The sequence below is a fragment of the Passer domesticus genome, chromosome 4 (genome assembly GCF_036417665.1).
Source record: "Passer domesticus isolate bPasDom1 chromosome 4, bPasDom1.hap1, whole genome shotgun sequence".
NCBI classification, from domain to species: domain Eukaryota; kingdom Metazoa; phylum Chordata; class Aves; order Passeriformes; family Passeridae; genus Passer; species Passer domesticus.
Window position 1 is genome coordinate 51,824,352 of NC_087477.1, and position 14,676 is coordinate 51,839,027.

The following is a 14,676-nucleotide window of genomic DNA, read 5'->3' on the forward strand; positions in this document are numbered from 1 at the left end:
AGTGCTTATTTCAAGTTTCCATTCTTATACAAATTTGAGTGTTTTACCTCTCTTTGTATTACAAGGAACAAAATTATCTGAAATCTGGAAAACAAGTGAAAATTCATGAAATATATCCAGGAAACACTGCTGGAGTTAATAAATCTTTGTCTCCAGAAAGTGTATAACTGCTGTGAGTTCAGTCTGTGCAATTAGTTTTTGAGTATCCAGTGGTGCAAAAAGGTGAAGGTGCAGTACTGTTGACTGTTACATATCCATTCTAGCCAGGAGTGTAGCTGTGAACATTTGACTATAAACCCATACTGTTGTGTGCACGTGTGTGTAATACAAAGCAAACACATTAGTGGTGCACATGCTGGTGTCTACAGGCATACATTTAGTGCTATTAAGAAGTTTGATTTAATGTTATTGAGAATATCTCATCATTAAGAAATGAGTTACATTTAGTTTGAGCTGTTAGTGATTCTGTTTTGGCATAGAAAAGGTAACATGCATGTTTGCTGTCTTTTGAGCGCAGGCATTTGTTGACATTTAGTTGCACACATCTTGTGAACAAGGTAAACATGCATGACCTTACCATATTTGTTTATTTTGCACCACTGTTTCAAGCTGGGATTGCGACCATGCTGCTCCTTGTTTGATCTGTTCTGCTCTGGTATTGATGCCCACTTAGTTACTCTTTCAAAATAATACCTGTACTAAAGTGGCAGTATACCTTAATAGTACCCTTATTAAAAGAGAATGTACCTAAACAATTCAAAGTTTGTACAAAATGTCTTGGCCTGGTATCTGAATGGGAGGCACTACTGTGTTAAGAACATGGTGAAACATTTAGCAGCAGAAGTGCTGTCTCATGAATGAGCTTTTTCAAGAGAGAGATTTTGGGTGGGATTGCTAGTTCATAACTTACAGAATTGAATGAACAAAGAATATGGCAGAAGGGTGTTTTGTAGGCCAGTTCTGCCCCGTTTGACAGGAAAACAGCCTGGTTACTACTTTTTAAAGTTAGGACAGAGACAGCAATATAATTAATACAAAGTAAATGCATTTTGTTACAGCTTCAGCCACTGTAATTTGTAGAAGACAAAATTGTGTTCCCTATGCAATGTAATTTTCATGCTGTCAGTGACCTTGGCCATAGGGAGCAGCAATGCCTCTCTAACTCTGACCTGCAATGTGGAGCAGCAGCTGGGTCACTTTTGCCATTCTGCACTCTGCTGCCTGCTACAGAATTCATCCCACTTAAACTTAGTTACCCTTGCACATGCTAAGGATTCTTGCATTCAGAATCCTGTACTCACTAGGGAAAGAGGGAAATCTTCAGGTATGAAATAGATGTGCTGAATCAGCCTCTCTAGAGAACCTAAAAGATTAATTCAGGTTTGGTAACTGGCTTTTTAAAGTTAATGGGATTAATTGCACCCCTGAGTTTTATATAAGAAATTTGTCTTGAATGCCTGAAATGAGTAAAATCTATGTTTGTAAGCATATTTAGTATGGGATTAGAATGCATGTTTGTACAACCTTCAAAGTAATAAAGCCTATAGCATTAGAAATTTGGGTAAGAATTGAATTGATTTTGAGATCCAAGTTGAGCACTAAATTCAGGAGGTTTGATGAAAAATTGAGAACAGTTTTCTTCTTCTGTTTGTACATTCCTTTCATTGATTAAAATTTTACATTTGCTTCTCTCAAGCTATGGATCAAAATAAGAATTAAATACTTCCACTTATCCTTTTGCAAAAAAAAAATTGATGCTGATTTTATGTTACTATTCTGTGTAATTGTGCTAACTGAAAGTGCTTGAAGGAAACTTTTTGTAAACTGTTGTATTGGTGGGTATTACTGTGGATAAACCATCTGTACACTCTTCTGTAATGGTGTGTGGATTCCAGATAAATGTGCATGCAATTCTTCCATCACTGGATTTCTAGTCTTCCATTTTAATAGATTGCCCATTACTGCATATCTGAATAGCAGCTTATGTTTTGTCTTCCTTGGAGTTTGGAGAAGAGGTATATTTTTCAGAAAAATTTCTGTCAAGAAAAAGTGCTAACAAGTACTGCACTCTAAAATAATTAATGTGTAATATACATCGTTATACATGAGAAATGAATTAAATTTAATCTGTGCAGCATTTTGTATAAATGTCACACAGGATCTTGTAATGCAACAAAGCACATGAGTTCATTTTGGGTATTTGGAGAAAGTTCTCAAATGCACATTGAAGTTGCTATAGAAGCTGAGCATTGACGCTGAATTCCAAACTACAAATCTTGACTGTAGGCCAAGTACCACACAGCGAAGGAGATGTTCTTGGAAGTAATTTTGAAAGGCATTAAGATGAACCTGTTAATAATTCTGAGGTATTTGTGTACCTCTTACAAACCTGTGATTTCTTCCTTTCTGACTGAGGAAAAGCAATTTCAGGTTTGAGTGCGTGGGGTTATTTTTCATGTATATGTCTCCTTCCCCCCCAATTTTCTAAGATCTGCCTACTGTAACCTCCTTTTTCTTTTTTCTATTGAGAGAGTACTAATAATAATATGTATAACTTATGTTTCATTATTACAGTTTATTTAATCCTGAATGGATTTTGGAGAAAAAAGGAGTCAGAGAAGGAATGCAGCAGAATCCAGCATTTCTCTTGCATAGAACAATTTGTTCAAAGTTGTGTGTGTATGTGTGTGTATACATATATGTGCATACACATTTTTAAGAACATGCCTCTTTATATTCTCAGATCATAGAAATGGGAAATATCATGGGCTGTCTGTATCTTGACAGAAAGGTAGTTGTACTGCTATATGTAAGAAATGTCTCATTTTTTGTGTACCCCTGTCTTGGAAAGAAACCTGTCTTCTGTGTATTTTTTTTGTTCTGGGGACTTCAAAATGTGATTTACATCAAATAAGAAGTTGTCCAAATGATCCAGTATTTCTGCACTGACAATCCATCAGTCTGTAGTTATGGTTCCATTTTCCAGTGTCTTCAGCCTCATTTTTTTTAGAGCATGGTGCTCATAACACAGGGTTGCAGGTTCCATCCCCATGTGGGCCATTCCCTTAAGAGTTGAATCAATTATTCTTGTTGAGTCCCTTCCAGCTCAGAATATGCTGTGGTTCTGTGATTCATTATTAATGTTAGCTGCATATACAGACTTATTCTTACAGGCATGGCTGGAGAAACAAAAACATCTGTTAATGATAACAAGTATATCATTGCAGAATCTGCATTTTAAGAGCTTAGCTAGCTAATTCTGTATTTTGAAAACTCTAAAGAAAAATGTAGATTTGATATGATAATAGAGGTCTTCAATTTGTAAACTGTATTTGTCTTCTAAGTCTCCCTAAGCATCTGTAAAGTGATTAACATAATTATGCATTGTTTACATAATGGAATTGCAGAATGCTTCCTGGTTTTCCTTAAAATAGCCACTTCTCCTTACACACACCTGCTTCTTGTTCACTAAAGCAAAAAAAAAAAAAAAAGGTGTCCCTAGGTGAGAATACTTAAGCTTAATGATATGCATTAAAGAAATCCAAGCCTTTTATTAACTAATTGAACTTCATTGGATACTAAATGTGGAGTTTGAAGTCATCTTTAGAGTACTGGCATTCTTTTAAGAACATCTAAATGTATGGCTACAAACTGAAAGTAAGTTTTATGAACGAAGTATTATGAACTAGCCTTAGAATATCAGTGCCCAAGACTTGCAGCATTTCATCCTCTATTATAGTGCAATAAACCTCATTTTTCTTGGATGATGTTTAATGAATGGAATGGCCATCCATCTATCATAGGTTATAATATGTCACAGATAATGATCTTCTCACAGACAAGATTCCTTCAGTCCTTGTTCCTAGATATTATTTCCTGTCCAATTACATCTTGTAACTCTCTGCTCTCAACTTTTGTCTTGCAAATTTTCCTTTGCTTCATGTTGTGTTAGTTTCCTCTATTTGTCATATGTATTTTGAAAGTAAATAGTGGTTATGTTGAGTTCTGAGCGCCATAAGCAGTCAGGTATCAATCACTTTGTGCTGATTGCTGTTCAGTAAAATGATGCATCAGGCTCAAAAATCGTATGCTATTAAAAGGCTCTGGAACAAAAAAGGGAGTCATGGAAATGTTGCCCTTTTAAGTAATTGTGATCTTATTATGTACAAACCTTCTCATGATTTAAAAATCTCCTCTGGAACAGTTCTGACATAGTTCAGATCCTAAGGATGCAATGTCCAAGCATGATCCAGCAGAGCAGTATTTATAAAACAAATTGTCCTGTACTGCCTGTCTTTTTGGATCTCTGTCTCCTCTTCTCCTTTTGTTTAAGGTCCGTTGTGGGTCACTCAAATACTTTTCCAAAGTGTTTTAGTGTCTCTTTAATTTATGGAGTGTCTGGGATGAAAGAATGGCTGTTATTCAGTCCTATCATATCTGGTTTCAGACAGGTGAGAACACTGGACAGAACATTTGCATGATCAGAGTCAACTGCAGTCTAACCTAGAGAATGTGCTATTTATAGTAAGAAGTGAGTATTTGATTAAAAATGAAATTGGTGTAGAGTGCAGATGAAAAGTCAGGGTTGTATCAGTCAGGGCTTATATCCCTCCTGTGGAGGTGATCTGAAAATCACGTTATGACTGTTGCTAGCTCTGGTGTGTAACTTTAGTGAATGTATTGAATGTTTATTAAAAATCATCTGACTGTATTCATATGAGTTTGAGTCCATACTGAGATTTCTGTGTTGCTATATGGCATTTCAAATATTTTTCCTACTAGAACTATAGGAATTGAGTTTTGAGTTAATGTTATAATGTTGAGGCAAGGATGACACTGAACTTTGTTATTCAGTTTGTTTCATGAAGATCTACACTTGTAATCAAATTTGAGACAGGACTTTTTCACAGGTAGGTGTGCCTTTGAAGTTGGCACATCTTGTTCATGTGACTAACCAGACTCCCAAAGCACTGTTGCTTTTATGTGATTGATGCTCCCTCTGAGCATTAGTGGCCTGGGAACTCTTTGACATGGATGCCCTGTGTTCAGCCTGCTGCATGCTTCCTGCCTGGAATTGTGCTTATCCTGGATTTGAAAGGCTTCTCCTGCTTCCCTAAGAGCCATCCCTTTCTCTCTAGCAATTACAATTTACAACAGAACAGTAATCTTTGAAGCAGTGCTGGTAATTATAAGTAGGCAGCATTAGGTCAGGTGTGCTTGGTGTGGCAGCACTAGGCCAGCTGCTGGCCTGTTGAGCTGCACATCTGGGTCCTGGCCAAGGCAGCCCTGCTCTGCTGCCCAGAGAGGAGGAGCAAGGTGGCAGGTCAGAGCTGGGCTTTCTGGAGTGTCCTTGGAGCAGCCCCATGCAGAGCTGTGCCAGGGTCTGGATTTACAGGCGCAGGTCAGCAGTGTGAGAGGATACAGTACATGGGCTTGGCTTGCTACAGACCTCCTCTGGCCCTGGAAATCACAGGCGAGTTGACAGCCTACTTGTGCTGCTTATAATTGCATTTTTGTATCCTGGTGATCCAAATGTAATTCCACATTCGTAATTCCATCTATATTTTATAATAATTTTTGGTGTGTCTGGTGGTTAACATAGCAGTTTTTAAGTGGCAATGAATGAGCAAATTTGTGTTATACTTGCAAATTTGTTCAGAACCTCAAATACAGTGTTAGTAACCTTCACAGGATTGTGATGTAAACTTTGGAGAAATATGAGGAAGTGGATTCATGCTTGCAATTTAAAAAACAATTGAAAAAGAATCAATATTCAAAACATTTTGAATCCTGAGAGCTTTATTTTTTGTGATTTCTGCACCCATATCTTGGAGGAATACTGTTCAACTTAAAGAATTGGCAGGAGATCCATTGATGATGATGATAATAATAAAGATAATAGTGGGGAAATGATTTCTAAATCAAATTTGTGCTTAAATTTGCTTTTACAGCTGCATAAAGAATTAAATATTTTTGTAAAGTACTTTCTATCTGGTATTTTGTACACAAAATCCAATTCAGTTTATAAAAGGTAAAATGTACTATTGTTTTCTTTTTCTTTTCTCACAAAAGTGTCAATAAACCTGTTTCTTTTGGTCAGGAGTTAATAAAGAAAAAATCCTGAAACATACAAATTAGCTTTTTATTTGTATAGAATTTTAATGGTGAAATGAAAAAACAGTCTTAGGTGATGAAACTTAATCAGCAGTGAGCAAAGGAGTGCTGCTTGTGTGTCCCACAAATTTCTCTTCATCATTTCACTCTGTGGATTTTTTTTTAAACTCTAGATATCTACTTAATCTTACCGTCACTGTGGCAACAATAAAACCTTATATCTTGTTCTTTCTATTAAATATATCACTATGTTAGAAATGGCATTTATCTGTGGATTTATCAATAGGAAACTCAGTACTATTTTATTTTATTAAAAAAAAGGACCAAAATATGATCATGTAAAGCTTTGCTCAGCCTCACTTGGAAAAGAGCCCATGTATTATATTTATCACCCTAGTTCTTATAGCAAATAGGTGCTCTGTTATTAAAGTGAAAAACCTTAATAGTCTGTCTTCCTGCAAAAACAACATGTGAACATCTAAGGCCCATTAAATGTTACTTATAAAATGTCTACTCTGTGCACACTGCTGCTTGTTTTATTCAAGTGCAGGGATTGATAAGTGCTGCTAACTGCATCTTAGGTGGCTGTATTCTCTTTTCTGACTTTCTGTGGTCATTAGAAACAGTGATCTTGAAATCTTGTGCTCTCTTCACTGACTCGAGGTTGAAGGGTCCAGTTTTTCTGGCGACAAATAGGAATATAGATATTTTTTTTTTAAAGCTGTAGGTTGTTGTTGAGTTTTATACTGTCAGATGTGAAGGGTGTTGCAGTGGATTTCTCACTTGAGTTCCTGTAGTGGAAAATGTTTGCAATATGTTCTCGTTTAGGAGGAAAAAAATCAACTTGCTCTCCTTTCTCCCTGCTATGTTTCTTCAGCTTCTGTCATAACAGAATTAGGAATTAATATGAATAACAGATATATGGAAGAGAGAAAGCTATATCATTGAATTGTTTCCTTGCTGTAGGTTAACGAAGCCCTTGTCGTTTGCGGATTGCGTTGGGGATGAATTGCCGTGGGGATGGGAAGCGGCGTATGATCCTCAGATTGGTGTATACTACATTGACCACATCAACCGTAAGTACCTTTTGGTTTGCCACGTTGGTTATAAAAGACAACTCATCTTGATTAGACTCAGAATTCTTGATTAAAATCAAAATGGTGGGGAGAATTTGTCCTTTGGTATAACATTGTTGGTTTATAAATGCTTACAAGAAAATCTGCTGATACAAAATGGTGACGTCTGTTTCTGTGTATATTTATAATTGCATGGTAATTATGTCTAAACCACGTAAAACTAGCAAAATGTGAAATACAATGCTATTTTGGCCTACCGAAATGAATATATTCCTGAAAGCATTTCTATTTTCTCTGTATACATTTATTACTCCATATTGATATGTTTTTCTATTTTCCCAGAAATAGTCTTTAACAGCAAAATAGCAAAGGTTCTATTTGAGATCAACACCTGAATCTAGGTATGTGCATCTGTGCTAGCAGTATCCATACTTACCTAAAAATTAGCAGGTATCTACAGCCATTTCAGATGCTTGAAGTTAGCAGAGGCAACTGCACCAGGTCAGTAGATGGCATGGACAGTAAGAGACCAGTGGCCTTCTGAATGGCATCTCAAATGCATGGGCAAGTGAATCCACCCTGCCTTGTCTAAGCCACTTTTGCAGTCACAAGATCTCTAGTCAGTACAGTTGGTGTAATGTAAAATAGGATGTAGCTGACTGGTTAGCTGTCTGCTTTGCAGATGAGATAATTTAACCTCCTTTGGTTGGGTTGGACTAGAACTCTGATAACTAGAATGGGACATTAGATATTAGCTGTGCTTGTTAAGCACCTGCAGATAGACACCTAATATTGAACTTTCTCCCACCCAATAACCTCATTTGTGCTCTTAATTACAAAGCTTTGCTTTGCAATGAGAGTCCTCTGATCTTACATACAGTGTTAGACACTCATGAACTTTTAAACATACAAGCATCCTTGATTGAATTCAAAAGGTGAAGAAATAAAGGGTTTTCTTCTGAATCTAAATGCAGTTATCAGCATAAACTTGTCTCTGACTTCTGCTTTGGCCAAAATTATAGGGCATGCAAATTTTGAGAGCCAAGTTGCATTTCTGGGTGTTTTGAGAGTGCTTTCAGTTCACTATGCTCTGATTGTGCTCTTTTTATTTCATGCATTTTCAAAATTTTTAATCAGTTCTAAAAACCTCTTGTATTTTTGTTGCCTGTTTTTTTTAAGAAAAAAAAATAACTGCTTTCTTTACTCTTAAATATTATTCCTGTGCATGGAAAGTGAATATTAGGAGCTATTCATGGTTTGAAATTTTGATATACTTAAAGGTAGTTTCCATCCCTTGTTTGTTCAATCGTGCTCTTGATTCCTCTTATATTAATATATGTATGCCTTTGTAGCAACTTCAGCGAAACTTATTTTGTAAAGTGGTGTATTTTAGTTTTGTACACTGTATTTTGCATAGTGTTTTGGTGAGAGTACTCTTCAGTTGCTGGGTGGTAAACTGCCTAAGAATCTTACAAGTAGGTGATTTGTCTGATGCGCCACATATGGAGATTATTATTTCTACTTCATCTGATCAAGGCACATGCAATGTTTTGATGCTGTGGAAATCTCTGGTATGGAGGTCTCTTGAAACGAGTGGAGAAAAACCTTTCTAGAAAATGGGTTTTGTGTCTGCTTAGTGCTTTATTAGTTTTGTAACAAGTCAGATGTGCTGAGTATGCTTTTTGGATTTGAACTGTTAAAATTCCCTGTCAGGACAGTGGCTATGTTAGAACAAAGAAGACTCTTTTACTCTTTTGAATGTGGTTTTGTTAATTCTCTCTGCTACTGAACAAAGAAGCCAAATGAGGGAGAAAAACTGTACCTACTGCTAGGAGGAAGAAGAAATAGATAGATGCCTGAAAAACAGGTTGGATAAAGCAGAATTTCAGGACTCATAAATAGCAGCTTGAGGGATAGCACTTTGGGAAGGAATCTGCTCCCATGTGTTAGGTAGGGAGAGATGACTAACAATGCTTCATGTTCATTGCTGTCTGACTGGATTTATTTCAGCAAAATGTTTGAGGGAAGGCCCACTGAGTCTCTCCTTTTGCATCCCATAATTAATTATTCTAAACAACTTTTCTCTTATCTGTCCTTTTTCTCATTTGTTTTTCTAGTGTTGTTCCTACTGTGTGCCTCTCTACAAAGCTGCATTTGATCCAATTGTGAAGTTTCAGGTTGTTCACAGAACTTGGATCAGTTTTACTGTGGTGGCTCCAATTTTGTTATATTTCTCAAGCCAGCCCACTGAGCTATGGAGGAGCAGGTTGTTACTCACGGTTGTTCCCTCCTTTTCAGTAAAAATTTGACATTTATGTTAAGGGTGAAGTTTCCATTAATGATCAGATAGGTACTTGCTGCAGTGGATATTGACAAAACTCCCCCGTAATTTAGAGAAAGCAATTGCACCTTGCAAAGTTCTAAAACTTCTACTGAATTTCTATTAAGTAATTTTTTTCAAAAATTATGTAAATCAATATACATATTATTTTTTTCAAAATATTTTCCTCATGTGAGCAATTATTTGTCTTGATCTTTTTCCTTCCCTTCTTTCACATAAACCTGAGAAAAGCCTACTCTTCTCTTCTGCAGAGGGCTAAGAGTTGTCTATGAGTAGTCTGCAAATATAGAACAATCCCTCAGATTATTTTGGTTTCTATATGTTTAAGGATGATTTAGTTTTATTATAATCTCACATTTTCTATATTTTCTATATTTAATATTTTTTTTCACCCCCAAATACAGTTTGGATTTTTCAATAGCCTTAGAGCTTTCTCATGATCCTTTTGGATGATGTAACCCACTTTGAGAAGCACTGACTGAGGTCATTACTTTATGAATATATTACCCCAATTAGGAGTTTTAATCTGATGCTTTCAGCTTCAAGGGAGACCAAATTACAGGCCATCTGGCAAGGCAGAACATGCATATGATCTGGGTAGCTAATACTGTAAGAACTTAAATGCTTATCCGGTGCTTCAGTAGCACCCTTTGTTAGAGGATGACTGAAAGAATATTATTTGGTGGGCAGGGCCTGAGGAATTTGTTTTCTGCAAGATCCTTGTTACTGCGGTTTGGGAGAGCCCAAAGATGTTGTGACTTATGCTGTTGACTCCTATAATCATTATTGCATACCTGTTCTCATGTGTACATCCACTTCAGCTAATTTGCTAACATTTACTGATTTTGCTAAACAACATGAGGAAAAGGCCACGCTAAAAATAACACATAACTATTACTCCACTTTATTTCATATATCTGCAGGTGAAGTTATCACTTTCAAATTTTTTCTAATTCTTATGTAGGGTTTTCCATATCAAGCATTAAGTGTCTGAGATGTAAACATTTATGTTCTTAGAGCTTGGATTTGCAAACACCTTTAAGCTGATATAATCTTTGAAAGTATTGGTCCTGCTCTATTGCTACCTCTGGCCTTTTGTTCTGTCTCTGCAATGTTTTTGCTTATACTGCCATGAACATTTGCATGGCCAGACAGTGAATCAGATCAGAGAGCTGATTCAAGTTGAACCTAATCTGGTATGGGGGGGGTGGGGGGAAAGTTGCTATTTGTTCTCCTTTCCACACCTCTATTTATGCAAGCAAGAAAAGGAAGGTGACCTGGGGATATGAATGAACAGTCAGGTGGAAGAGATGGAACAGTGGTTCAAGGCATTTTGAAATTACACCCTTGAATTTTCATCTGTTCTGTGCCAGAAAGCAGTTTTGACTCTGAGGCTGTGACTTCCAGGTGCACTTCTCAGGTGGTGGTGGCAGCTGAAGTAGCAGCCATTGCTGTCAGTTCCTGTCCCCACATTGTGTCCGCATGAGGATATGCAGTAAACATGGACAACAGGGAAGTGCTCTGCTTCCTGAGGTGTGAGTTGTGTTCCACCTCCTCTCTCTTCCCCCAGCTGCTCAGGTTTTCTGATCTGGATCAATCTATGCTATGTTTAGATGAACAGTTGTGGAGGTAATGGCAGAAAGAAAAGGAAACTTCTGGTTTGATGTGCATGGTCTATAGGAATATCCTACTGAGACAAGTTCTGCCTTGCCTTCAGCACCCTATCTGTTCCTAAATAACTTACCCCATTTACTTTCAGTTCTTATCTCCTCAGATAAGTCTCAGGAATAACAAGGCAAATGGTTGTTTTCTTCATTGCATTAATCTAGTTAACTCATAAAACAAATACTCTGCTCTTAGTAATGTTTAGTGGCAAAGGTAGCAGAATGGCAGTGAGTGACGGTGTTTAAAAGACAATGATAAGTAGTTTTTCCTAGCCCTGTACAATTTCAGACCATCACATCACTTTCTTTTTGCCAGTTTGTACTTTGTATTCAATATGATAATTTTTCTCCCTGAACTCCAACCAGCACTTTTCTTCAAAATGGAGTTGGACAACTTCTCTGCTTCTGCACCTCCTCCCTACTTAATTTTAACTGTCCCTTTTGAAAGCATGAATATATCTTTCTCAGAAACATCCTGCTATCACTTTCATCCACAAAGAAAAGGAAAATTGAGTCAGTGATGCTAAAAAAAAAAAGGTGAAGAGTAAAGGCTAGCTGCTTACACTGTTTTACACAGTATGATGTTTTAACTATAAGAGTTCTATTTCTTGTTGTAATCTTAAAGGTTTTCATACTAGTTTATGCTTGTGCAACTGGTTTATCTAACACAGGGACTTTTGTGGACAGACTGCTCCAGCCTGGAAGTCTAGTATATCTGCATCTATGAAAGTAGGCCAGATTGATTTTCAGAAAAGGAAGAATCTGAAAATCCCACCATGAGTCTGTAATTACTGATAGCTTGAGGGAGTCAAATGGCTTATCATCACTAATGTGCCCTGTTTGTTCCCATGACCTACCGCCATCTCCTAAGCAAGTGGTAGCATGCAATCAGTTGTGAAGACTCTTTGCTGTCAGCAAATGCACATGGCAGAAACCCAAGTGTGAAATGTCTTACCCTGAATCTTTTTTGTAGGTATTTTCTCTGCATTCTGGCTGTAGGAAGAGATTAGAGTAATTCTGTGGCATGCTGGCCACAGAAGGAGAGCTCAAGTAGTGAAGGCTCTGGATAAAAGATAGTTTTATCTGCTGGCATTTATGTAAAGATCATACTTGCATCTTTTTCATATGTCTTTGTTCTGCTAACCTTAGCAGCAGAACATTACCTGCTTGCTTGATAATGTAGAACAAAATCCTCAGAGTTTCTACTGCATTTCACTCTGAAATATATAAATATATTCTGTCCCATATCTAGAGGAAACTAATAGTAAAAATCTTTGAATTAATCTTTTTTGGAAAACTGCTCATACTTGGAGAGTATAACTGGAAAAAGTTCTAATTTTCTCATTGCCCAAATTCAAACACAAAATTATTTAATAGAAAAGTGAAAAAAATGTTTGGAAGAGAGGGGTCACTTTTTGTGTGAATGTTTGATGGCAAGAAACAAACTTAGAGAGGTCAGTTTTGAACATACTCTAAATAATCTACTTTTCATCTATGTCTCTCTTTAGAACCCATGTTCCATATAATTATGTGATGGAATGTGATTTTCTTTGGGTATCCAGCATGTGTTAGATCATTTTTAATATGTCATCTTTTTGGCTTCTATGGTCTCACTGAAACTGCTGTCTCTGCAATGTGCAATTCTTTATTTTAATGTACCTATTGAACAAAGATGTCAGTATGAAATGATGCAATATTTACTTGTGAAACCTTCCACAAATTTTTGAGTACAAATTGCTTTTATTGTTGTTTGAGTTTGAATTGCAAGTGCTTTAAAAAGCAGGGGGGAAAGAAAGGAATAAGGAAAAAAATTCAGAAAGCATTTGCCATGTAAACAATAAAGGACGTTTCTTAAGACAGTCTAGTAACACTTGGTTATTCTCCCTGAAACTAGCAAAAGTACTGGAGGATTGAAAGCCAGTTTTTTTATCCAGTAATGTGGGATATACCTAATGTTGTTGATAAAGTTGCTTTCATCAACCACCACTTAGCTAACTTGTACTATCCTGTGGTAGCTGGGATCCAACAACATTTTTCCTCTTCTGATATTGTATGTCAAAGGGTTGTTCTTGGTTTTGTTGTGCCATCTTGAGACATTTTTGTGCAAGTTACCGTTAAAATCTTGATTCTCCTTTGCTGTGCCTGGCCCTAGTTTGGTTTGCTTGCAGCCCTTAACCAAGAGCTTGCCCTCAGCGTGCAGTAGAATGCTTTGAAGGCATCTCCCTCTCAAACCTCCTCCATGGAATAGGATGTAATCCTGCCAAAGCAAAGTTATTGAGGACTGTTGAAAAACCAATCTGTATTTAGCTTGTACACTGTCTTCAGCAGTTAGGTTCAGGAGCAGTTCACTGGTGAGGGGTCCTGAATGTAGTCAGCTGTTGGGTTCAGGGGTCTGAGGTCTGCACAACTCCCTTGAAGGTGGGGTTTCTTTGGCTGGAAGGGGTAGTCCTGCAATTATTATGCAAGATAACCAGAGATGTCAGGTGTAGTGGAGTTATCTTTTCATCACTGTTTGAGGCAGAGAAACTGCCACCTTGACACAGAGAATTGAGCTGAACCATGACATGGAGCAGTAGTTCTGCACCAGTCACAGCTGCCCTTTTCAGGGCTCAGCCACTGCAGTTCTGTTGCCTCCTGTCTGGCAGTCCAGGTTTTCAGGTTTGGGAATATTCCTGTAAGTTACTATATGAGGGAAAAGGTACACGGTATTGATGAGTAGACCCATATTTGAGAATGCAGTGGATTACTAGATCTGTAAGCCTGAAAACTACTACTAGATCTGTAGTAGTTTTCAGGCTAACTGTTGCCTGAAAAAAGATCTTTCCCCAGCTGGGTTTTCTTCCTGCTTTGTACTGGCTCACTGGACCTTTGATACCACGTCACAACTTCGTGTCATCTTCTAGAGACAGGTAGTGTGTGGGTGGGCTTACTACATCAGATAGACTGTGCTGAATTAAGTACAGACTGTGTAGAGAGAACACGTGACTGTCTAATGGTAGGGACTGTGGGTTTGAGGTGACATGGTAGAAACCGTCACTGACAAAAAAGAGAACTATTACACAGCTCCAGCTGTGGCATGCAACTCTACCCTGTTCTTCTTCCTACACATCTTAGGTCTCTGCTCCTCATTTCTTCCAGGTCAGCTAATTTCCCTTGGGATAGCCTCCTTTCTGAGATGGTGATTCTGCAACAGTTACAAACTGAAATAATATGGGCATATGTTTAAACATGTGAGAGTTCTCTCTTCAGAATGAAAAGTATGTCATTGTTTTGTCTCCTCTTGGTGTGCATGTGCCCTCCTCAAGTAGCAATCTAGCATATCTGGCTTGGTTTTTTAGAGGGACCTCTGGAGAGTATTTGTTCTCTAACTGTGTTGCCTGAATGCAAATGTCTCTGACTGAACACAACTTACATGTGAGTTGTTCAAGAGCCAGTCAACGCTACTATTTTGTTTGGCAAGAGGAGAGGTTGGAAAACTATT

At 37.5% G+C, this 14,676-nt stretch overlaps 2 protein-coding genes across 5 annotated transcripts in view; one reads left to right on the forward strand and one right to left on the reverse strand.

Moving 5' to 3' along the window:
* Nucleotides 1-14,676, reverse strand: part of DCTD (dCMP deaminase) — a 201,541-nt gene that overhangs the window by 84,612 nt on the left and 102,253 nt on the right. The window lies entirely within an intron of this gene.
* WWC2 (WW and C2 domain containing 2) overlaps nucleotides 1-14,676 on the forward strand; it is a 95,100-nt gene that overhangs the window by 27,569 nt on the left and 52,855 nt on the right. For both annotated transcript variants that reach the window (XM_064417816.1, XM_064417817.1), the window contains exon 2: nucleotides 7,081-7,190. In XM_064417816.1, coding sequence (XP_064273886.1) covers nucleotides 7,081-7,190 — 110 coding nt within the window. The remainder of the gene's footprint in view (nucleotides 1-7,080; nucleotides 7,191-14,676) is intronic.